This window comes from Phyllopteryx taeniolatus, chromosome 5 (genome assembly GCF_024500385.1).
Source record: "Phyllopteryx taeniolatus isolate TA_2022b chromosome 5, UOR_Ptae_1.2, whole genome shotgun sequence".
NCBI lineage: Eukaryota > Metazoa > Chordata > Actinopteri > Syngnathiformes > Syngnathidae > Phyllopteryx > Phyllopteryx taeniolatus.
The window spans coordinates 32,981,040-33,005,787 of NC_084506.1; the positions used below are offsets into that span (position 1 = coordinate 32,981,040).

Consider the following 24,748-nt stretch of genomic DNA (forward strand, 5'->3'; position numbering starts at 1 on the left):
ACTTACGGTACCGTTTGGTGATCCTTCCCGTTGGCGTGGACGCCACACAATCGCCAATAAGTGTGATGGTGACTTGGCCAGGTTCCATGGGGGCTGGGGCCCGCCCGCCTGGCCAGGTAGGTCCCTCACTCTGGCACGACAAATAACTCATGAATACGCAAATCGCTTGTGCGTCCCCTCACTTGTACTCTCGTCCTGTAGACTTTCACAATTAACATAATTAGTCCCACCACAGTTGTGAGGACCGGGGTTCGATCCCCGGCCCCGCCTGTGTGGAGTTTGCGCGTGGCTTTTCTCCCACATCCCAAAAAACGTGCATGCTAGGTTCATTGACAACTCTAAACTGCCCGTCGGTGTGCATGCGAGTGCGACCGGTTGTTTGTTTGTATGTGCCCTGCGATCGGCTGGCAACCAGTTCGGGGTGTGCCCGACGATAACCGGGATAGGCTCGGGCACGCCCGCGACCCGCGTGAGGAGAAGCGGCTCAGAACACGGACGGATAGTCCCACCGCCTTTCGGTTGGACAGCCGGGGTTCACGACCCTCGCAAGTCCTGCTGTCCTTCCCTCACAGGGTGTGGCGCTCATATTTAGTGTTTCGTTGTTGTAGATCATCTAATGATGTACTTATCTCATCCCGTTTACAATGAGCGCTTTGTCTTTTGTCTTTGTTTCTCTGTCCCCTCCAGAAACTTTGTTCTGTTCGACTGATCAAGCCTGCTTCTCACTAAACCTCAATTATAATACTTCAAAACTCCACTGTGACACAGTAAAAGCAGAACATTTCTCATTTGTGACAAGTCTGTTTAATGTGCCTTATTATCATAAATCATTGAGTGTACAGTACACTGTTGGCAATATCATGGAACCAATGAAATTTCGGAATTAGGGTTGTAAATGCTTGGCGTAGCGTAGCGTTTGGGCCAGCAGAGGAGGCCTTGCTCTGAGCTCCTCCCACTTCCTCAATATCCCCCCCCCCCTCCGCGGCGGAGGGAGCCCCTTGGCCGCTCTGCCCTCGGCCTTTGGGATTCATTAGCAACTGACCCTCGAATCCACCAATCCAGACCCTAACGTCAGCCATTTAACAGAGCACACCATTGCCTGTTTGATTTGCTGTTATTTTAATTGCACTAACTGTTTTTTCTTTGACTATGTTTGTACAGTGTCCTTCGGTGCCCCGAAGGGCGCTATGAAATCAAATGTGTGTACATATTAACTCATGTGAACTTTGTAATCAGCATTATGGAGCTCAAACGATAATGTGCAGTGAGTTCAACTTTAAACTCTTTAGTTTGAATACAATTGTATCAATTGGATGTGGTTTTTTGTTTTCTTTCAAAGCATTAAATGCTCACTTTGCTTAGTCAGGTTCATTCAAATGTGACGAAAGTTTATTCAAAATGTTTGTTAAAATCTTGAAGATAAGAAGTGCTTTATCAAGTCGTAAACGCACGGTGACGAAAAGGCGAAATGAAGAGCCGCGTGCGTCGAGCTGGAGTCGTTGGAGTCGCCGTCATTTTTGTAAGCAGATATTTGAAAGCGCGTACTTCTTCTTTTCATGGAGGAGTCACACTTGAAAAGGTATCCAGGAGACTGGACAGCTTCGAACGGACTTTCCGCAGGCTGGGTGAGTCCAAAGTCAAGATGGAGCTAGTTCGGGATTTTAAGTTTGAGTGTTGCCGGCCACAACATTAGGCACATCTGCACAATGTTAACGAATTGGCATGTACCTAATAAAATGTCCTGTGACAACCAAACTTATGCACTAATTTGCCAAACCCTCTGAATAATGTGCATTTTTCCAAATATCCCTCGCCCGCATGAACACAATGGTCCCGAAGAAGAACTGATGGAAGAATCAAGTGTTCACAGCTCCATGAACAAAGTTGCTCCTGAGGTGACCCAACACAAAGCAAAGGTCATATCCAAACTCCTTCTTGTTTGAAAAGTGGGGAGAAGGAGCAGAAGGAGGCGGAATACAACGTGTTCCTCCGTAACCGGGTACCACTTGACCCTAACATTTCAGACACGAGAGACAGCAGGTGACGTGGCCCGTCTTCATTTTCTTAGTAGATCTTATGAGAAGCGTACTGCTGGATTTGAAGTGAGCTTACATCCACATGACGTATTGTTTTTCCTACAAAAGCACAACAACCTTTTAGCTGATGAAATATTGTGTCTCAATATGTTAAATAGGCTTTTTTTTTTTAGGTTTGTTGCATTTAAGTCATTGGAATGAAATTCTCAACGTGTGGATTCTCATCCAAAACTTGAAAGAGCAGCGACCTATCATCATAATTCCTCCATCTTCTGAGCCGCTTCTCCTCGCGCGGGTCGCGGGCGTGCCGGAGCCCATCCCAGCTGTCATCGGACATCAACTGGTTGCCAGCCAATCGCGGGGCACACATAAACAAACAACCATCCGCACTCACGTTCACACCTAGGGACAATTTCGAGTCTCCAATTCATGCGTGTTTTTGGGATGAGGGGAGAACATGCAAACTCCACACAGGCGGGGCCGGGGATTGAACATAATAATTCAGATTGACAAATTAAATAATCAGAGAAAATAGAGTAGGACACAAACTATCCATCCATCCATTCTCCATACGGCGTATCCTCACGAGACCAAGTTACATTTTGTGCAAATCTGGATACAAATCTAAACATTTGTGCATGATGGAACCCGATGCCCATCATTCAGTCCTGTCGTCTCTAACAACAAACATGTGGTTGCACACGTTACTTTGGGGAGAGAATTATATATATATTATGTATGTATGTATGTATGTATGTATATGCATGTTTGTGTTGCCCCCAAGTGGCCAAGAAGCACACACCAGAAGGAGCAGCACAATGCTCATTGAACTTAAGCAAAAATTGTGGAAATGTTGTTTTTTTGTATTGTATTGTATTTTGTATTGAATGATGTCATGACTGCATATTTGTATAAAATAAAATGTTATAGTGCTATTTTATTGATGACAACACAAACAAACAAATTGGCGAGGAGGCTGGCATTTCAATTGGCAAGGATGATCTCAGATGTGTTTGGTGGTCACCGATTGAATGAAACTCATATCTCAAGGCGCCCCTCTGGGAAACATGGAAGTTTGAAACTCCTGCCGAGACCGCCTTCATGCCACGTCGCCATCACCTTATTGCTACTGCCAAATTTGGAGCGATGCTGTATCGATCGAGACGTTTCGCGATATCTGTAAAGGCAGAATTCTTTTCGACATCTCGCCTATCAGTGAGTGTACGTACTATCCAACAAAGGTTGTTTTTTTTCATCTTTCTTGCAATCTTTGTTCAGATGTCTGGCAATGACCTAACCCAAAGACCTGCCCGGCATCAGTGTGGTGCTCATCTACTTCAATGAAGCTCTTTCAGTCGTTAAAAGAGCCGTCCGAAGTGTCATATCACACACGCCGCGGCGCCTACTCGAGGAAATCATTCTCGTGGATGACTGCAGCACTTACAGTGAGTCTCATTTATGGTCTGCAGTCTGATCTACAGAATATCCATCCATCCATTCTCTGAGCCCCTTATGAGGAAAAAAACCAAAGACATTTGCATATTTTGTTATTGGAGCATCGGTAGTTGTGTTTCAGATGACCTCGGAAGACCACTGCAAGACTACATTGACGAAATCCACAAAGACAAGCCCGGACTAATAACGAAAGTATGGCATCACCGTCAAATGGGCCTGTCGCAGTCCCGGAACTCAGGTTGGGAACAGGCGACGGCGGATGTGGTGGCCATTTTGGACGCTCACGTTGAAGTCACCGAAGGCTGGTACGCGTGCCGTGTTTGAACTGGAAAGTGTCCCGAAGGAAGGAAGGAAGGAAGGCGTTGGTTTATCCGTTTTGATATCCTTCCCAGGGCAGAACCTCTGCTGGCCCAAATCAAAGCCGACAGGACGGCGGTGGTGTCCCCCGTGTTCGACAAGATCCACTTTGATGACTTCCACGTCGAAAAGTACCTTGGACTGGCCTCTGTGGTGCATGTACGACGAGTCCTTCGACGCGGAGTGGTTGAAGAGGAACGATGAATCGCGACCTGGAAAGTAAGTAGTTGAGATTACCAATGAGTCCCAAGTCGTCATTTTGACTTGGCGAAGTCAAGTGATTTCCTAAGTCCAGTCACCTCAGTAATGCAGTCTTACCTTTAGAACGGTATGTGGTCTTCATCCAGAGAGGTCGTCACCAAGGTCAAATCATGAGCATATTCACACCGATGATTTTTTGACGTGATATGCCGGCCCTCTCCGGAGTATCGCTAAGTGCTCGTCCTTCACAGGAGTCCTTCCGTGATGGGAATATTCGCAGCGCACAGAGAATTCCTGGCCGAAACCGGAGGGCTCGATGGAGGAATGAGCGTTTACGCCGGCGAAAACGTCGAACTCGCCATTCGTGTGAGCGTCGCCCCGGAAGCAATGCAGGCAGTAACCATATTTAGCGACCGGTTAGCACGTCTGCCTCACAGTTGTGAGGACCCGGGTTCGATCCCCGGCCCCGGCTGTGTGGACTTTGCATGTTGCGTGGCTTTTCTCCGGGCACTCCGCTTTCCTCCCACATCCCAAAAACATGCATTCATTGAAAACTCTTAAATTGCCCGTAGGGGTGAATGTGAGTGCGGACGGTTGTTTGTTTCCACGAGCCCTACGATCGGCCGGCGACCGGTTCGGGGCGTGCCCCGCCTCTCGCCCAGAGTCACCCGGGAAAGGCGTGAGGAGAAGCGCTACGGAAGAGGAATGAATGTTTCAGAAATTGAAGTGAGAACGTTTGACCGGGACGGCGTCAGGAGGACATCCAGCAGCAAGGCCTGCACGCAGGCTCGATGGGAGGCCCCGACGTTCGTCCCGGCGGCGACAGGAAGCCGCCTCCCGAGAGCTCCGTGCAAACCGCTCAGTTCCGCAAGCGTCAAATCGAAGAGAAAACGCTAACGACTTCAAATCGGCACCAAGGTCGATCGCGTGTAAAACACGCTCGACTGGAAACGAGCGCAATTCGAGAAGAAGCGCGACACGACGGCATCCGTCTGAACTCGGCTCGTACGGCGGCGGGCCGGCCGGACTCGGGAAGCGGCTGCGGCGACACGTGGACGCCGCAAACAAACACCTGGCAGCATCACAGGAGCGAAGGTACGACACGCGCGCGCACAAACGCAAACAGAATTGTCGGATCTCTTGTAAGTCACGTTTTGACATTCAGGGAAGACGACGACTTCGAGAGAGGACACGTCGATGAGCGCTTCTTCTCCCAATTCCACACCGGCAGCCGCTGAGGACGATGCTAACGAAGGACGAAGATGCTATTGCGTGTTCCGAAATTAAAGACAAGTGAATACCAAGCATTTCAAATGCAGTACCTTTTTAAAAAAAGGCAATGTTTAATCGGGCGGTTTTGGGCAAATGTCACAATCCACGCGACAACGCTGCTCTCCTTCGTGTGGAAAACAACTTGCATCATTCTTCTTGGCGGTTGGGGTCACCGGTGGAGCCCGATGAAGGCGTGCGCGTCGTCTTTTTTGGGTGTCTTCCATGTTCATCACGGTAACTTGGCTGCGCTGAGGTCATACTCGAGGAAAAAAAGAACACACGAGACACACGTAGCTTCAAAGGTGTCTGCCAGTGAGCTGAACAACAAATGACTTCGCCGAACGCATGAAAACACACATTCAAAATGTCAAATGTGCTCATGTTGTAACTTGAAATTTCAATTAAAACTCTCTTAAATAAAAAAAAAAATCTTTGAAATAAACATCTCCTCCTACATAAAAACAAAGGATGGCGGCTAGAACGTCAAACCGCAAGACTATTCGCCAGCCATACAAGCCTGAAGATGTATTTAGCGCGGACTGCAAACAAATGTCGGAAAATGACATTTGTGGTTTGGAAACTTTGGCCAGAGTTTTTACCGGGTTTCGTCGACGCCATTTGGTGTCAACAAAATGCATCAAATGTTTCTAAAACAGCTCCAAAATAGAAAGCAGGCCGCCTTGAGCGCGCCAACAATTCAATCAACAACAACAACAACAAGGCGCCTTTTGTTCCGTCCCGACGGCGCGGCGCCATTAAAGCGTCTCTCTTAAGAAAGCGTGCCGGCAGGGAGGAGAGCAAAACAAATTGCCGTAAGCGCAAAGTGGTTTCTCGTACGCATTTTCAGAGACGAACTTCTCCCATTTCCCCCGCCACACGTTCAGAGCCCTTTTCTGCAGTTCTGGACTCAGCGAGCTGTACCTGGAAGCAAACAACGGCGACACGTCAAGAGGGCGAGCTCGCACGCTTCCTTCCCGTCACGTGAGCCCAACTCACGAAATAGAGTTGATGGCCAGTTGCTTGAGCGTGCCCACGCGGGACCTGCTGCCGCCGAAGCCCACGAACGCCTCGTAGAAGTCGTAGGAGAGGCCGGAGGTACCGAACATGGCCGGGTCGTCGGAACTGATGACCATCGGGTGGTTCTGGGACAACAGCGCCGCGGCCGGGTGGTTTCGCAGGTCGTCGACCAGCTTCAACACCTTATCGGGGACAAAAGAAGGCATTTCACGACTTCGATAGCCAATGAGTTGCAAACCTTCCGTGGGAAATACAGGCTCCTGCATCTCAAACGCAGTCGTACTATTTCACTTGGAATATTTTGAAACATAGGGACACTTTTCCTACATGGAAAATTTCACGTAATGTATATTTTGGGGTTGTAAAAATGATTGTCAACACAATCATTCACTCGGTCTGTAGTGAAGCTAGCGGAGTTGGACTTATTTGATTGAACTCGCGAACGAAGTGTTCCACTAGATGCGTCGGACAGGAAAATGCAGGAAAATCACGTTATCCTCCAACTGGGAACTAATCATTTTCTGCCCCCAAAATCCTGTTTAATAGGATCCTTCGTGTATCTTCCCTTTCTGCGGGGAGCAAGCACAATATATAGGACGGAATCACTATCGCTAAATGAATGCGTGTCTGACAGCGTCAGTCGAAACAGTACCAACGCCGCCATCAAATGCCGACTTGGATGTCGTGAACGGTGTAAAGTAGCGTACGTGAGACCAAGGGCTCATCGCAAGTCCCTCAATTGCAACGCTCCTCAAAACACTGAAAGGTTGTTCTCACGCCGCCGTATTGAAGGAGCATCTCAGCCGCCCCTGGACGCACATCGAAGAGCCAAGCGTCCAGGGGCTTCCGCGGGCCGCCTTCGATCACGGGATCTCGGACGGATCCTCGACGGTGACGGATCGTAAATGGGGCAGAACCTCAAAGCAAATAGTTCATCTTCTTTTGTCATTATTCCTGGGATGACATATTTGACGAAGTGTTTGTTCGACCGGCCGATGGTCACTACGTACGCCGAACTAGCCCATTTCTCTTGATTTATTCCTTTTGTCAAATGCATTTGGCCACATAAAGAAAAAAGAAAAACTCTCTGTGGGTTCTACACTATTTTTGCATTCAAGGTGCGACATAAACAACACTGAACATATTTCTCCGTATTGCCCAAACATTCCTACGTCTCTGTCAATATCCTCCCTCCTCGATGGAGCTAGCGTGGAAACAGACGCGCGAGCGTGTTGCAATTGGAGAAATGAGATGAGCCCCGAGCGTACCTGGTTGGATATGGGGCACACTTCCACAGCCACGCCTCTCTTCCTGGACAGTTCTCGAGCCAAAGGGTGTCGCATCAGAGCAAATCCGTGGCCGATGCGTGACGTATTGAACAAAATGGCGTCCAAAATGTTCTGGTCCACTTCTGTGCCCTCCAGATCTACAATCAAACAAGATTTTTTTTTGTTTAAATCATCATCATCATCATCATCATCATCATCATTCTAATCCTATTTTATTGGAAGCGTTTTGAGCTCTCACTTGTCTCTCCCGCATGGAAAAAGTAGGGAAGCGTCACGCCCATCTCCGCCGGCAGCGACAGGGCATCTCGGAAATACCAAAGCGGCTTTCCGTCATCCTCACGGCCGACCTGCGCGGGGGACAAGTACACTTGAAGTCAACACGTACTGTAACTCCAAAAGCTACAGTGCAAAGCTTAACTGAAGACAAAAACAAATCTTGACGTATTTAATGTTTGTCCACAATTTTGCTTTCGATCATCATCATCAACAGTCACGCTGGCGCCGTATGTGTTGACCTCTCCATTGTGAAAGCGTCCTTTTCCATCCCGATTGTGAGCAAAATATTATGGGGAGCTTTCCCGGGCAACGAGGCCGCCCGCCCGGCCGGCTATGCCGGAGGTGCTCTCGTGTACGGCGCGACCTCCCGAGTCCTTCCTGTCAAGCTGGCCCACTGTCATTCCAAACTAATTTCCCCAACGGAGGAACAAATGGAACGTTGATTGCGGGCAATACGTTTGAAGCTAAAACTACCGCTCACCATTTGAACTTTATTGGCACTTGAACAGTACAATGTCGTACGGTCAAACTCAATTCAAGTAAAACTACTACTCCCCCTTTGAAGATGGAACTGGGAGCCACGAAGGTGTTTACAGAGCAGCAGCGCCATCTGTTGGCCTTTTCTACTTGCTGCCTGAATGTATACGTGTGCAGTGAAGAACAAGTGGACCGACCGCATTGACTTCCACGTCTGAGAAAACAATTGCAATTGCTATACAATTAAGTGTATTGCTGCTTTTGTTTGATTTTAGAGACATGTATTTCGAGAAAATGTTGATTGAATTCCTATTTGTTCACAATTTGGACTTCTCACACGGACGGTATCGGTATCGCTTTGGCGCCATCTTGAGTTGAAGTGAGTCGAAGAGCTTCATTTACGCAAAGGTAAGGCTTCGGCCGCCATACTTGGGCGACTATAGGCAATTCGAAACCTTTTTAGGTGGGCGATTTTCGGTAATTGCGGATTTGTGTGTCTTTTGACTCTCTCTAGTTTCGCTTGGACTATTTCGAAATGAAGCTCGACTTGCGGCCAGTAGCGCAGTTTCACGACATCTTGCGCACGACATCGTTTTCGAACACGAAGCCGGATCGCTTGCAGTGGATCGCCGCTCCTCACCAAGTCGAAGCCCGCCATCAAATCTGGGAAATCTCTCCGCAGCTTGACAGCCTCCTCCACGGCGCCCTTCATTGCAGACGCATCCATTGTCCTGAAACATAAGTCATGATTCGTAATCACTTACAGTATCCGAATCCTTAAAGCCAAGACTCTTTTCTAGGCACCTGGGGACTATGAAAATGAATCTGCTCCCAAAGAAGTCCGGGTGGTCCGCTACGAACTGTCCGGTGACGTCTCCGTAGGTTTTCAGAGCCCACGCCCAGTCGTGAGTGCTGCCGTCCAGCTCGTAAACCTGGGCGCGGTCAACATGTCGCCAGGAAACGGCAAACAAAACCAAACCAAAAAAAAATACAATGAAACGTCCACTTACCTGCAAAAGTAAAGCGCGTATTTCCACATACATGACGTTATCCTTGTAGAATTGGCCGAGGGCGTGGTAGTAATAGTCTCTGAACACTGGCGCGTATGCGATCAGACCCATCGCAGCCATGAAGTTCAGCTCAAACCTTTCCCAAACCGCACCCTGGTCCGGATACAAGGTCTCGACATCGCCGTCAGTGAAGAGCGTCAAGTTGGCCAGGATGCTGAGGGCGGGAGCACAAAGACACATCGTCTCCGAGGCCATCTCGTCGAATAAACGCAAACGAATCCATTCAAGAAAATGAATTCTTGATGTCATGTAAAGAACTGCGCAGATCTAGTAAGAACCAATACAAAATCTACATTTAAAAAGGTGGCCTGACAAGGATCATTTAAAAAAAAAAAAAAACTATCCTAAAGACTCTTTTGTGAGAAGCCGAACTGGCTGGACAGATTGAACACAGCTAAGTGAAACAATATACGTATAGTGGTACAGTGTGTAATGAATGCTCTCGACCATGCATATATAGTCGCCACACTCGCATTCAACCGAGTGGGAACTGAACCCACTCCAGTCGGTTGAGCGTCCCACACGACAACATCAGCCACTGTCCTACGTGTCATAGCGCGCCGTGCGATATTTTGCTTATCGCAGTTAGTGACGTCAGCGTGTCACTGGTCGAAACTGGTCAGTGCATTACAGTAGACCGGGTATTCCGCTATCATATGCGCAGATTACATCCAAAGTCATGAAACAACTGACGCATCCAGTCACTTGCATTGTGTACTGCACATATTTTTAGTCGTTAGAACAAGCAAAGCTGCGTCTTTTCCAAAAGACGAAGATGAAGCAGACATGGAGGATGGAAGTGAGGTCCTACAGGTCTCCGTGCAGACCTGATCGGGTTGGGGGCCACGGATCATAGCGAATGCACTTGAAATTTTGCTGCTTCTTCTTCTTTTTTTTTTGCTCACTGGAAATCACCATCACCAATATACTATCAAAAATACAACCAAAGTGGAAATCTGCAATAAAAAGTGTTTTTCATCATTTAAGGAGCCCAGTTAATAATGCTGTCATAGAAAAAAATCTTTCACCCTTTTTCCAACAGGTATCATTTTGACGCCAGGACATCAATGTACACAACACAAGAATATCCTCCAACATGTTAAACATACATTCCAATGCTTGGAGATTACCTGTGCTGATTTCCCCCCCCTTAAATTTCGAACCCCGAACCTCTGAAGTGCGAGGTGGACTTGCTGATCACTGGCACCACAGTGCCGCAACACTACAATCACAATAATAAACTTATCATGTACCTCTCAGACTGTGTCAAAGCATATATTTATATACCCGATAGACCTCTCAGATTTTGTACCTAATGAAGTTCTCCCACATAACGTCACCTGTTGTCGAGATCGCTGACGTTGGCCGATTTGTTCCTGAGCGTTTCCATCAGCGTCCAGGGGGAGCATTTGGGTACGCTCTTCGGCCGGCCGGATGAGAAGATGAAGTTGACCGCGCGTTTGTCGGTGACGCACGCGTAGCAGTTCGGCCGATACGTCGCATTCTTCACGAGCCACTCGGGGTCGCCCATGGCGAGGTCGTGGACGTGCAAGGCTGCTCCTGAAACAAAAGCTCAATTACAGACGCGCCTTGAAATGAGTGCCATCAAATCAGTGATTCGCAACTCTTGTGCAACCACTTCAAAAATGATTTACTGTTAATAGCTGATCTTTCTTCGTCTTGTTAACCTATGGGGCAGCACACCGATCGAGTGGTTAGCACAGTTCTGGTTCGAGGTTTAACAATCTTGGTTCCGGCCTTCCTGTGGAATTAGCATGTTGCCGACACGCTTGTATGGCACCGGCTTCCTCCAGCACTCCAAGCACATTCTCTTTAGGTTAAGACTTAAATTGCCAACGAGTGTGAACGGTTGTTTGTCTATAAGTGACCTCGGATTGGCTGGCGACCAGTCCAGGGTATAGCCTACCTCTCACCCAAAGTCAGCTGGGATGGGCTCGAGAATAAGCGATTTATAAAAATGATGGATGGATAGATATTCTTCTATATGTGCCAGTGGGGTACGCCGACAGTTAAATGCTCTTCCGCTAGCAGACGAAGATAGCAGAAGGCACAATTGACCAGTTTGGTGCCATGAGATTTTCATAATGTCAAGTACGTGCCTCGGCTCAATAAAGGTTGGGAAACACTGGATTGAATTGAGAACCTTTGGGCATTTTCCGCAGCAGGTGAAAGATGGGGCTGCGCTCAATCAAGGGTTTGGCCTTGAAGAAGTGCATGGCGGGAGGGAAGTTCGCTTTGGCCATCTCGTCCTGTTTCATTTGGTGCAGCCGAACATCCAGAAGCTTCTCCAAGTCGGTCAGCACCATTTGACCCCCCGTCTGCTGGGAGGCCTCCAGCTCGATGAGAGCCTCCCTCCTCTTGGGGTCCGGCATGGACAGGACACTTGCTGCGTGCCACAGGAGCAGACAGGAAATCGCCGCCAGGAGGCGCTGTAACTCAGCCACCATCCTCCACTCACTTGGCAAACGACAGAAAAGGGACGAATTTAGACACAAAGGAGCAATTTGGTTGCTTTTATTTCCCTCCGAAACGCTCCCGTTCATTAAAAAAAAAATGCACATTTTGGTTTAACGTGTAGCCTAACTAGCGCTATTGGAGCTAATAAAGCTACCGAAATGAGCGCCACTTCACGTTTGAGACATCGGTAATCTGTTGTCAATTCGAATTTTGTGTCGACCAGATTTCATCCTGAAAGCGATTTTGGTGACCTGACTTTAAAGGAACGTGAAAGCAAACGGTAAATACGGAGAGGCTAATATTAGTCAACGCGCATTTGCCTTTTCAAAACAAAAGAATTGAGCGGTGTCGACGACGACGGGGTAACGCCGCAATGTCGATAATATTAAGATGAAAAACAAGTTACCTTAAAAGAGAAGAAACTGACGAGCCGACAACGTAGAAAGGTTCAAGACGATTTTTGTTCGGCGCGGTCTCGGTCCGACCCGACTTGGTTGTTCTGTCACAAGCCCCGCCCCTTCAAACATGATTGGCTCAAACAGCACGCAAACCAAATTCTCACTCATAAACAAACAGAAACTGTCGGAAATAAATACGAAATGTTTGCCCATTTCGTAATGAGGTCTAAAACGTCCAAGCTCGTCGCTTGCACATGAACTTGACTGTATTAGCAATGACCGTGTTGCATTAGAACACCGGTCCTCACCCAGAAACACGTTTGTGTTCTTCAATAAACAAGAGTGAGGCTTTGTGATTTCGACAGGGATTAACAGTATGGCCATATAAGGCACCGAGTAGTCATTATTATATCGACATCAAATTTATATTGTATGTATATAGGTGTTTTTTTAATGTTTGCTTTTGTTCTTTGATTTTTTTATTTAAATCCAAGATACTGCTGTTACTGATATAATCATGTGTATTAGTGTATATGGGTGTTTATTTGATTTCGGGCACTTTTGATTTTCGTTTTTCTCAAAAATAAAATTTCACAAAAACTACATATACCAACCTTACCTTAATTGTCATCTTTATGTGAGTCAATCTGTTCATGTCCATATATATTGATTTAAGACTTTTTTTTGTCTTTTGTCTTTTTGTCAGATACCCTAGAGAAATGTCATTACCGCCACAATGGCATATTGATTAAAAATTGATTCATCTTGTGATGGTTATAACATTTCAAAGTTTTTAGCTAACTGTGCTATGCTGGTAGAGTTAGCTTATTTTTTTTCTTTTAGCTAGCTAGTCCTGTACAAGATTTTTATATGATTATCAAGTTTTTACAGGAAAATCTTTAAACATTAACACTCAAAGTCGTTTGGTAATGACATGCAATACAAATATTATGTGACTTAAGGGTACAAACTTAACTCTTCCAGTTATCAAAATGAGCCATTTTAGCATTTTTTAGTAGAAAGATAAGAGCTTCATATAGCCAAACCCTGTGCTAGGAACAGGGTGAAAACTGTAACATACCACCATAAACCCACTCAAAAAATGTCCAAATATACTAATCTTAACATGAAATTTTAGACACTTACAATTAGGCCCACCCACCCACTGCTGGTTATTGAAAAATAAAATCCATTTCAAATAAACACCCATATAGTAAAAGGACGTGTATATATTAATATTTCTGACTGTTTTTATAGTACTATAAGGAAGTAGAGATAGGTGTACGAGGAAATTAAGTTTTGCCTTTTCATATGAAGGAATATACAGTGTGTACGGAAAGTATTCAAACACCTTTACATTTTTCATTCTTTGTTATATTGCAACCATCTGCTAAAATTAAGTTCATTTCCCCCCCTCATTAATGTACACACAGGACCCCATCGACAGAAAGAACAGAATTGTTGAAATCTTTCCAGATTAAAAAAGAAAAACTGAAATATCACACAGCCATTAAGTATTCAGACCCTTTGCTTATATTGGAGAAGGTATATCCACCTGCAGCCATTTATACAACAGAATAATAGCTTTGTGTTCAACAGACCCAGCTTTTAGACTGATACATTTGTGAGTAAAGAGAGACCAGATCTTTACTTCAGTAAATAAACTTTGTGACATTTGTGTTTAGCAATGGTGTGCAGTGAGATTTTTCTCGTGTAAAATATGTGCCTTGGCCTAACGTTGGGAAACACAAAAGGTGATACTGTGCGTCCAATGGATTAACACGTCTTGCTCTCTCTCTCTCATTTTGGTTGGCGCATAGTTTAGTGGCCCATTACTAAAGACATGCTGGCAGTACTGAAACCAAATGAGTACATTTTCAAGAGTAAATACGAAACACTTTAATTTGAGGAAAGTGATTTATTTCAAAATGTACAGTATAGAAAATACTCCAGTCAATTTCCCAAACAATCTACTTTGTCATTCAAGTAAAAAACAAACAAAAAAAACTTGTAAACACCACTTGACAAGCAATTATTTTCAAATGCCAACGCCAGGTAAAGAATACACGCACACAATGTGACATTAAAAAAAGACATGGACAGCATATTTACATTAACAAGCACGAAAATGTACAAACATTCGTAAAATAGCAAATAAATATAATTCACATCTAAATGGTTTTCACTAATGAGCGACTTGCAGATATCTGGCGTCAATTCTGCATAACAGACAAAACGCGGGCACACAAAAGCACTCACCCACACCTGTACACTGCAAGACACCACCCGCAACCTCACGTAGCCTTGGAAAACACTTGTTTACAGATTGGATAACAGAAGTGAATACACGACCTCAGAGCAACCCCCCCCCCCCCAATTAGATCCACTGCAGTGAGACAATTCACAATTTGAATAGAATATTAAGTCATAACTCCTTTAAGCTCGTGTTTTTCCTATTGATCATCCATCAATATATAAAACATAGGTAGCTGGTGCTATAAATGTTGTATTCCTGCCAAACCACAGTGGGTACGGAAAGTATTCAGACCCCCTTCATTTATTCACTCTTTGTTATATTGCATCCATTTGCTAAAATCATATAAGTTCATTTTTTCCCTCATTAAATGTACACACAGCACCCCATATTGACATAAAAAAAATGGAATTGTTGAAATTTTTGCAGATTTATTAAAAAAGAAAAACTGAAATATCACAGCCATAAGTGTTCAGACGCTTTGCTGTGACACTCCTATATATATTTGACTCGGGTGCTGTCCATTTCTTCTGATCATCCTTGAGATGGTTCTACACCTTCATTGGAGTCCAGCTGTGTTTGATGATACTGATTGGACTTGATGAGGAAAGCCACACCCCTGTCTATAGCAGACCTTGCAGCTCACAGTGCATGTCAGAGCAAATGAGAATCATGAGGTCAAAGGAACTGCCTGAGGAGCTCAGAGACAGAATTGTGGCAAGGCACAGATTTGGCCAAGGTTACAAAAAAAATTCTGCTACACTTAGGGTTCCTAAGAGCACAGTGGCTTCCATAATCCTTAAATGGAAGACGTTTGGGACGACCAGAACCTTTCCTAGAAATGGCCATCCGGCCAAACTGAGCAATCGAGGGAGAAGAGCCTTGGTGAGAGAGGTCAAGAAGAACCCAAAGATCACTGTGGCTGAGTCAACCATCACTGCAGCCCTCCACCAGTCGGGGCTTTATGGCAGAGTGGCCGGACGGAAGGAAGCCTCTCCTCAGTGCAAGACACGTGAAAGCCCGCATGGAGTTTGCTTAAAAAAAAAAAAAAAAAAACACCTGAAGGACTCCAAGATGGTGAGAAATAAGATTCTCTGGTCTGATAGAACTTTTTCGCTGTAATTCTAAGCGGTATGTGTGGAGAAAAGCAGGCACTGCTCATCGCCTGTCCAATAGACTCCCAACAGTGAAGCATGGTGGTGGTGGTGGCAGCATCATGCCGTGGGGGTGTTTTGCAGCTGCAGGGACAGGACGACTGGTTGCAATCGAAGGAAAGATGAATGCGGCCAGGTACAAGGATATCCTGGACGAAAACCTTCTCCAGAGTGCTCTCTCCTCAGACTGGGCCGAAGGTTCACCTTCCAGCAAGACAATGGCCCTCAGCACACAGCTAAAATAACAAAGGAGTGGCTTCAGAACAACTCCGTGACTGTTCTTGAATGGCCCAGCCGGAGCCCTGACTTAAACCCAATGGAGCATCTCTGGAGAGACATGAAAATGGCTTTCCACCAACGTTCACCATCCAACCTGACAGAACTGGAGAGGATCTGCAAGGAGGAACGGCAGAGGATCCCCAAATGCAGGTGTGAAAAACTGCAGTTGCATCATTCCCAAAAAGACGCATGGCTGTATTAGCTCAAAAGGGGGCTTCTGCTAAATACTGAATACTTATGGCTGTGTGAGACTTCAATTTTTCTTTTTTAATAAATCTGCAACAATTTCAACAATTTGGTTTTTTTCTGTCAATATGGGGTGCTGTGTGTACTTTGAGGAAAAAATGGCTGCAATATAACAGTGAAAAATTTAAGGGGGTCTGAATACTTTCCGTACCCACTGTATGTCAAACGTATACGACTGGCAGATCGCAGAAATGTGCCGGTAAAGTCAAACAAATACACCAACACCATGTACAATCACATAGCCTTGAGCTAAAGCTATAATTTAGCATGCAGTGAGATTCATTTTAAATCATGATTGTAATTGGTAGATCAGTAAGCACCATTAGTTGGCACGGCATGACAACTTTTACAAAAGATGCCAAGGTTGGTAACACAAAAACAAATTGACTCACGGGACCATTTAGAATCCTCAGATTACCTGGCTCAATGAGGTAGACTGATTTGCCGCCAAAAAGAGTGTTTTTCAGCACATTGTGAGATGGTGGTGGGGGGAAAACAACAACAACAACAACAACAACAACAAACACCCTCAAAATGAATAAAGCCAGTGTTATATAAAATAAACTGCAATGAGACAAGAAATTTAAGATCAATCGTAGCCACTTAACGAAAACAGGCTTCTCACGAGTGAAACTTCACATGGAACTGAGGTTTCCTTTAGCTGCACCTCCGTCAAAACAGTGCAGAAAAATACCCGTATAAAGTGGAATCCCTGAGAAGAGCAAGCGAATTACAGAAGAAGTCAACACACGGGGCCGAGACTTGGTGGAATGTCACATTTGATGTTCGCTCTGTCAATATGTAACGGCGAGCGGGACGCAATACCAGAAAAATGTTACCTTAGACAAATCTCTTCACAGAAGGGGCTCGCTAACGGATTCATAGCTATTCGTACATGTACGTGAACAAGGGTTGAGGGAAAACGATGACTATCCAAGGCCACTCAATTTCAGGAGGTTTAGTCTAACAAAGCCATAGTGCATAATGAAGTCGGGTACAATCCGAATACAACCGGTGCCATCTTTGCCAGTCTTCAACGGTTTGCCAAATACAGCCATTAAGGCTAAACCTCCGTGAAGCCGTTGAAGTGCAACCACACTCATGGATGTATTTTCTTCAGGATTCACAAGTCTCAGCTAATGTGCTCATCCTCTAAACATTCACTCCTACATTCACAAACGCAACCAAGACAATTGCACCTGTAAGTTGTCTTGAGTCAAAGTGACAGTCCCACTGTACCCTCTCGCCTTTCTTTATACAGTACCTGAGGTTTAACGATGCGATTCAGTAGAGAACAGCACCATTATGAAAAGGCTTGCTCCTGTGTTCAGTTAATCCATCCCTGCTCTGATTGTGTTCTCACGGGCACCGAGCGGCCTTGTGGTAAAAGACACTTGACCGGAAGATCCAAGTTGACGTCGGGACGATGCTCTCAAAAGGACCGCAACCTCGACACTCTTGATCGCAAGGGCTCAGTAGAAGGATTTTAGTACTCGGATTTTTCTGGCAAAATCAGAAAAAAGTCCGACCAAAACCAGAAGCCCAGGTAACAAAACTGATCAAGTTGCTGTATACTGTAAATAGTGCCCTCTGCAGCCTATGTCAGTGGGGTCAGCAAGTCCACCTCTTCCTTTAGTTTCCGTTCGTCATGCCTGGAAGGGGAAAAGAAAAAAATAATACGTTTGGCGAGCTCGTTATGTGTTGTAACCCGCACGTGAGTCGATATCACTATAGAGTTAAGTGCCTTTGGTGTCCTCATCAAGTTATCGTGAAAATCTTACAGAATAATTAACACTGCGGTCTTATTACAAGTGGGCAAACAATCGCACACATACCGGTACAATGATTAGCCCCTTAAAATGGTGTTTCCTTCATACCATTTTGTTTGGCAGGTGCCACACACTACTCTGCTCACTGAAGTGTGTGTGTGTAATAAGTGGTTTAATGACACTAAATTATTCTAACCGGTTTTTCTTTGTTATTTGATCAAAGTAGTAACTTTGATCATGTATGTTCTATTTGAATGATGATATTGAACATATTGCTAAAATTGCTCTCAATGTCGTTGTCGGGTAACTGCCCCTTTAGCAAAAACCCTCGGATGTTGTCAGTAACATTATTATTATTTTGTCTCTCCCCCCCCCCCCCAATGGAGGCTGAAACGGTGGATATTTGCAGAATACGTTCTTACGCTTAACGTGTGTGTCGGTGGCTGCTTCGTCGTATACATTTCTAACAGCATAACACGAATATGAAGTTCAACGTTTGTTTGGTGCGATGGGGAAGTCTCAAAAGGGCACCTTCTGGTGGTATCGACCCACAATGCAACTTTTTCAAATAGAAGCAAATCACTCACTCTGGTGATGCGAAGCACGTCACACTCATTTGTTTGCTGCTCGCGCCGCCTGGTGCAGTCATCACCGGTTGCCTGTGACGCACCGTAAATTCACATGACGTCAGACTTAACACGAGTTATTACTGACGGTATTAACACGTCACAAGTCTCCAAAAAAATAACACACAGAAACCTGTCACAAGACTTTAGTTGTGAACAAAGCTTCGTTATGGACAAAGGTTATCCTTTCCTAGCAAATCAAACTACAAATGCCTTTTGAGATTTGCTTTTTCGCTATGAAAAAAAAAAAAAAGAAAAAGGAAAATCCTTTTACCCCGGGTGTAGGAAGTTTTCGGATGCAAAGCCGCTCTGCTGAAACATCACGCTTTGAAAGTGGCCACCAGAGCGAGGGTACATGGACATGCGCATCTGACCAGGGGAGAGAGGCAAGTGCTGGGGCCGCTGAAGGGCCTCCATCAGGTGTGGGTGAGGTCTCTGCACAGCATATGGCCCTGGATCTGGGTATGGAGGTCTAGGGTAAAGGGCTCCATTACCAACTCCACTGTGGGAGGGCGAGGCGGCACCCGGCTGCATTGCCAGGTGCACGGTGCGACGGTCATACATGAAGCCGTGAGGAATATGTGACGTGGAGGCGAGGGGCTGGTTGCTACGATGGCGGGTGGCGGCGTTGTGGCGATCAAGGTCCAGGATTTCTTTTGGACTTTCAGGTTGCTCCAAGTTCCCCTTAGTATGACTGCGCTTTGCTGGGCTGGCACTACCGCCGTTTCCGCCTTCCCACTTGCTCTCCTCCAAGCCTCCGAGGAGCGGAGCAGCTTTGGGGGACAACACACTCACACTAGCGGAGCCCTCCGAGCATGTCGGTGACACGCAAGCGTCATTGGCCTGACTGTTTCCTTTGGCACTGGATGCGGGCAGGTAGGGAGTAGGCAGCATGGACTGTTGAGATCGCTGCCAACCCTCTGGAGGATAACCCCCTCTACTATTGGCAAGGTTAGGGGCCTGTGGTCGGTTATAATAGTGTTCCTGCGGGAATGGCGGCGGATACATGTTTGCGGGGATATGGGGAAGTTGAGGGCCAGGCATGTGATACGAATAAGCGGTTCTCTGTTGCTGGTGATAGCTGGAGCGGTCTTGGCTATTGTGGAGCGGGTTGAGGGTCTGGTTGTGATAAAGGTGGTGAGCGGAATGAGAAATGGGCCCGGTCATGCTTGTCTGGCTATACTGTGGACGCGGAAGGTTCTCCGTGCCGTAGGAACCCATAGCTCCGTTTACCTGAGCTTGGGAATGAGTAGACGCGGTTGTATTGTGAACAGACGCCGGCACTCTTTCTGCCTGCATACCCGCATTACTACTCACCTTCTGGCTTCGATGATTGCTTGGACTAAATGCCTGCTGCTGTTGCTTGGAAGCACTATTCGAAGGCCCAAATTTCATTGCGTGCGGACCTTCCGTGTCCAACCGACTTGTAGGCTCACAGGGCGTTTGATCCCCATGCTCTGCTGGGCTTGGCTGGGAGGGTAAGTGTGGAGCAGGGTGGCTGGGGGGCAGAGAGGTGAGAGGGGGTCCAGGGTGGGCTCTCTGTAAGACACCATATGACATGCCACGCATAGAGGTGCTCTGCGTGCTTCGAATGATATGTGACGTTTGCAGTTGCGTTGTGTTCAGGCGCATCTGTGCAGGAGAGTTCTGATGGTGGTCTAGAGCTCTTCCATCTAGAGTTTCTTGGGTTGGACATTGCCGATGATGTTTTGGGACATTCAGCTCATTATGCTGACGTGCATCCGGCGTACGCGGAGAGTCGCTTTCAGACACACACTGCTGGACAAGTGCAAGGCTCTGGAGAGGACTGCTCTGTGCAGGCTGAGCAGTGTTGGGCGGATAAGAACTCTTGTTTTTACTAGCATCCAAGTGCAAGGACAGCGAACCGTTCATTTGAAGTTGTCCATTTCCTTCCTGCATATGGGCCTCTTTTCCACTCTGTAGCAGTTTTTGTTCAGACACAGTCTTCTGAGGTCTCTGAGGGCTGCGTAGTCCCTCTGCTGGCCCACTGTGGTCTCGAGTGGCTTTAGGAACGGATGGGTGCTCTTGGTCAACTGAAACAATCTTGTCAGATGAAGGAAGTTCGTTGGAAATGTCTTCTTTATCAGCCATTTGGTTTTCTGACGTTCCTGTCAACAAAAAAAGCAAGAGAGCATAACATCAGCAGAAATGCATGGTTGTGGATGTTCACTATGTAGTATATGGATTATGTACAGGAGCCATCGAAGTTGAAGAGATGAAACCGGTTACATTCCTATTTTGCTTCCTTTTGACATTGCGCACTAAATTATTACCTCCCGCTTGATTCATCGACTCAGTCGGATACGCTAATGCAAGTTACTGCCACCTACAAATGTCCTTGGCAGCCACGTGTACTTTGTTTTTATTTTTTATTTAATGCTGTTTCTCTCATATAAAGTATTAAACCAGCTAAAAATAAAAAGAAATAAACCCTTCTCGATAAAGTCTACATTAAAGACAGCCTTATGTCTCAAGATCCGGACTAGAAATTCTGTATCTGTGGAAATATTACAGTATTGCAGTAAGTTGGATACGACTTGTGAGACTGACGCTGGTTCTCGGAATGGGAATGGCATGGTCATGCCAAATGTAATGGACATCACTTCAAAACCTTTGGTGATACCCAGCGCCTAAAAGTCAAGTGTGTGTTCAACTTGGGCATGTTGTGATCCCTTTCATTTGATCAAAAAGGTCAACTTTGCCATGTTTGGATATGAAATGCTCAACTGCTATCCTGCATGTCGCAACACAAAGAGAGAAGACACGGACGGCCTAATGAAAACGCCAGAACGTTGTCGTCGGGACGTTGTGCAAGTTTGAATGAATCAAGTCGGAATATTGACGATCGACAATCCCAAAGTGCTTACTTTCCGAAATCCCTTACTTTTGCAACTTTCCGGCCTAAGTCACTTTCTTTTTCTCAACTTTATGAATCAAAGTAATTACAAGGATAGATATCGTTTTCAAATGCGTTTCTTAAGCTTGTGGTGATGTGGGTAGAGTGAGGTATTTAGTTCGAATCCCAACTTCAATTTCATCCTTCTTTGAATAGAGGTTTCCTTATTAAAGATAAGGGGGAGTCCATTGGTCCGTCGGCAATACGAGTTCCCAAAATGATACGGTCGGAGTGAGTCGCGGCGCTCACTTCCGCTGTACCTTAAAAGGGACTCTAAACAGATATCCGTGTTTTGTTTCTAAGTGCTGAAAACATATGCATGCGAAGACATAATTTAGCGCTGAACTTTTGAGATAAAGCTGAAGCATCTTTTTCACCGTTTGAATTTTCCTGATCTTGTGGGCGGGGCTAAAGTATAGGACAAAGTTTGTCCACTTATAGTTCCTCGCGCGAGTTTCCTCCCCCACTATATTAGGACAAAGCGACTTCATTTTGTTTGAGTGTCATCTGTCCTTCGCTTCCATTAGCAAGGCCCATTTAGCATTTAGCACCCTGACAATGCATCTTCGCTGGATGCCTCATTTTACAGAACGGCTCCCCAAAAAAGTGAGGAAATAAAGCGACGGATAGATTTTTAAAGACACGCGAATGGCGAGCCGAACATCAACATCACGAGTCCACTCTGCAGCGCGCATTTTATGATGGATAGTTTTGTAAACATGGCTTTGCGGGTAACTTCATCCTAGTGAAGAAAAAAAAAAAAAAAGCGATAGATTGCCTTTTTGAAGAAACGCGGATGGCGAGCTGAACATCAACACTACCACCAGCAGACTCACTCTGCAGTGCGCATTTTATGACCGATTAGTTTTGTAAGCTTTCACAGAGACGGCACGGCTTCGCGGGTAACGATACGAGCGAATGGGGCCGTGCCGACTGTCCAACTACGTGGGCTTCCTCCTCCCGTCCAGCTGTCGTGTTCAGCTGTGACATTATGTCACCGACAATGAGGGTACGTTGACTCGTGTGCTTATTTCTACGATTATAGTCCACAATAACCGTTCCGTTTTGAAGTGGAGTCTCCTAACGTGATTTTACATCGTGTAAGCTCAGTATGTTTGCTTCCTTATTATTCAAGTTTTGAAAGCTGATTTTTGAATTCACTCCAATTTGGCAGGCTTGTTAACATTACTCTTCCCCGTGGTGTGTCGAATTTTCGGGCCTGCTTCGTGCCACTTTATTCTTCCTTTTAATGTGCTGCGGCGTCTGCATTTCTGTTGTGGGTTAATGTCGTCGTGTTGCGACCGGTCTTGGCCACCGTAATTAAGGAGTGAGTTGCCATTACCACTGTCAACTGTCTCAGTATACCAAGAATACAAAGCGAAATTGGCGAAAAACAATGCATTTATCAATTATTACAACCTCAAAAAAAAAAAAAAAAAAAAAAAAACGAAACAAAACAAAACACATATTTATACCAATTGTGTCATGTACTAGTTTGTCACGATCTCCACAATTTCAAACTGAACAGAAAGAACACCTGAGAGTGAGATGCCTTTCTACTGAAAAGTGTTGAATCCTTCGACCTGAGTAAGTAGGTTTTTCCACTTTGTGAAATTCCCGAATGTCAGCTGAGGACTTGAAGCAAAGGGATGTGCGCAATCACACTCCGCTAATGGGCAAAGTAACGACACAAATGGGACCAAATGTGGCCCTGTAATGCCTCACTTTTCCAGTGTAAATGATTTGTATATTCAAATGCATATTGAAGAAAAGTCAAAGAAAATGAACAATTACACTTCATCATCATATGTACGAGGACTTCTCGATTCAATTTGACTGAACGAACATGACGTGTGTGCCGTTGATTTGGAAGACATTTCATTGAGCTAATGAATATTCAATTGACCTCTTACTGTGAGAAAGGATTTCAAGAGAACATACAAAAGCTGATGACATGAAATAAGAATGAGAATTCTAATCCGATTGCTTTTGGGTTAGCACAAGCGGTACATACAGAAAAAACGTAGGTCAGATCTACCTTTGGGCTGAACGCGCGTCTGTGGGGGAGACCGGCTGTCTGGCCCATTGTCTCCTGTAGGATGCAGCAGCTGAACCTCAGGGGATGGGGGTGGCTGAGAGGGATCCGTTGGGATGCTGCCAAGCCCTGATGGAGGCCTGGACTGTTGAAAGTGAAACATGTCCCGATGGGGGGAGCCAACAGGAGGCCTCGAGGAGGCCGACAGCTGCTGCAAAGCTAGCATCTCTGGACTTTCCAACATAGAGGCTACCCGCGGCTTGGTGGAGGAGTCCGAGTGGGTTAAGGGGGGGCGTTGCCGCATGGGGCCCGGGGAACTGACCGCAGCTGCGGAAGTTTGGTACTGGGCATTGGGAGGAGGTTGGGGATATCCGGCAGCTTCTGGCCACGGCTTATGTCCCACCGGAGGCGGCACCCCTCCGTAAGTCAAGTTGTGCTGGCTGAGCACACTAGGGTCTTGCATGTGAATTCCACTGGGTCTCTCCAGACGCTGGTGATTCAAACTAGTCCACATGTTAGACAGTCCTATACCAGGATGCCTCAAGCCTGCGTAATCGTGCTGCTGAGGCCCATCGGGCCGTGATAATTGCTTCCCCATCGGGTGCATCGCGTGGCTCTCCGGACGGTAGTGGGACGGGTATATGCTGGCCTCAGGAGGAGGTCGAAGTTGAAGGCCCATTGGACGGGGGCCCAGAGATGGGCCATGGGTTGGACCCATATAAGGGTGCTGCTGCTGCTGCTGCTGAAGATGCCGGTGACCACCGGGGCCCATTGGATACCTGTGGCCCATGTGATGCTGAAAGTAAAACCAAAAAGGGAATGGGTTTAAAACAACTATCTGTATTCTAGGAGTCCAATCGATCAACTTTACTACTCCGCCTCGACCTTTGCACTCAAGAGTCGACTAATCGCTAGTCTCTTCTCCCAGTCAGCCAATTTACAAAAGAGTTTGGACTCGCTTCTCTGCTGCCGTCGTCGGACTAACACTTTGCGGAGCAGCGAAATGTGTGGCCGACGAGGCGAAACGATCCGAACAAATCTATGAGGGTCCCACAGTATGAAAATTGCTGGTGGTAAATAAGAATAGTGGTTAACCTACTAGCTTCAGCTAAGCCTTGGCACAAATTGATACTCCGAATTTG

General features: G+C 46.1%; 2 protein-coding genes and 1 pseudogene across 10 annotated transcripts in view; 1 reads left to right on the forward strand and 2 right to left on the reverse strand.

The window, feature by feature from the left end:
- The first annotated feature begins 92 nt into the window (after positions 1-92).
- Positions 93-4,617, forward strand: LOC133478702 (probable polypeptide N-acetylgalactosaminyltransferase 8; annotated as a pseudogene).
- Positions 4,618-5,356: 739 nt separating this feature from the next.
- LOC133478699 (adenosine deaminase 2-A-like) lies at positions 5,357-12,491 on the reverse strand. Of its 5 annotated transcripts, XM_061775087.1 has the most exons (11): positions 12,335-12,491; positions 11,615-11,928; positions 10,791-11,010; positions 9,391-9,604; positions 9,185-9,312; positions 9,021-9,111; positions 7,866-7,974; positions 7,607-7,764; positions 6,318-6,520; positions 6,159-6,242; positions 5,357-5,580 (listed from the first exon to the last, which is right to left on the reverse strand). In XM_061775087.1, exons 2-11 carry the CDS (start codon positions 11,916-11,918, stop codon positions 5,469-5,471), a joined length of 1,623 nt encoding a protein of 540 aa, XP_061631071.1. In that variant the 5' UTR covers positions 11,919-11,928; positions 12,335-12,491; the 3' UTR covers positions 5,357-5,468. The 5 variants fall into 5 exon arrangements, 4 of the variants coding, with proteins under 4 accessions (XP_061631071.1, XP_061631072.1, XP_061631070.1 ...); XM_061775088.1 differs by having other exon boundaries at positions 5,357-5,569; positions 9,185-9,604; XM_061775086.1 differs by having other exon boundaries at positions 9,185-9,604.
- A 1,733-nt stretch (positions 12,492-14,224) lies between these two features.
- LOC133478705 (chromatin remodeling regulator CECR2) overlaps positions 14,225-24,748 on the reverse strand; it is a 39,599-nt gene continuing 29,075 nt past the window's right edge. For all 5 annotated transcript variants that reach the window (XM_061775095.1, XM_061775099.1, XM_061775100.1 and 2 more), the window contains 4 exons: positions 23,610-24,402; positions 18,929-20,783; positions 18,616-18,687; positions 14,225-17,911 (listed from right to left, as the gene is read on the reverse strand). In XM_061775095.1, the coding sequence (XP_061631079.1) occupies positions 17,857-17,911; positions 18,616-18,687; positions 18,929-20,783; positions 23,610-24,402 (2,775 nt within the window). In that variant the 3' untranslated portion in view covers positions 14,225-17,856. The remainder of the gene's footprint in view (positions 17,912-18,615; positions 18,688-18,928; positions 20,784-23,609; positions 24,403-24,748) is intronic.

Coding starts and splice junctions, on each gene's coding strand:
- LOC133478699 (XM_061775086.1), bottom strand. CDS start 11,918: ATGGTGGCTGAGTTACAGCGCCTCCTGGCGGCGATTTCCTGTCTGCTC. Junction 11,011..11,614: donor GCTGCGGAAAATGCCCAAAG/GTTCTCAATTCA, acceptor CTTTTGTTTCAG/GAGCAGCCTTGCACGTCCAC. Junction 6,243..6,317: donor CTGGCCATCAACTCTATTTC/GTGAGTTGGGCT, acceptor GTTTGCTTCCAG/GTACAGCTCGCTGAGTCCAG.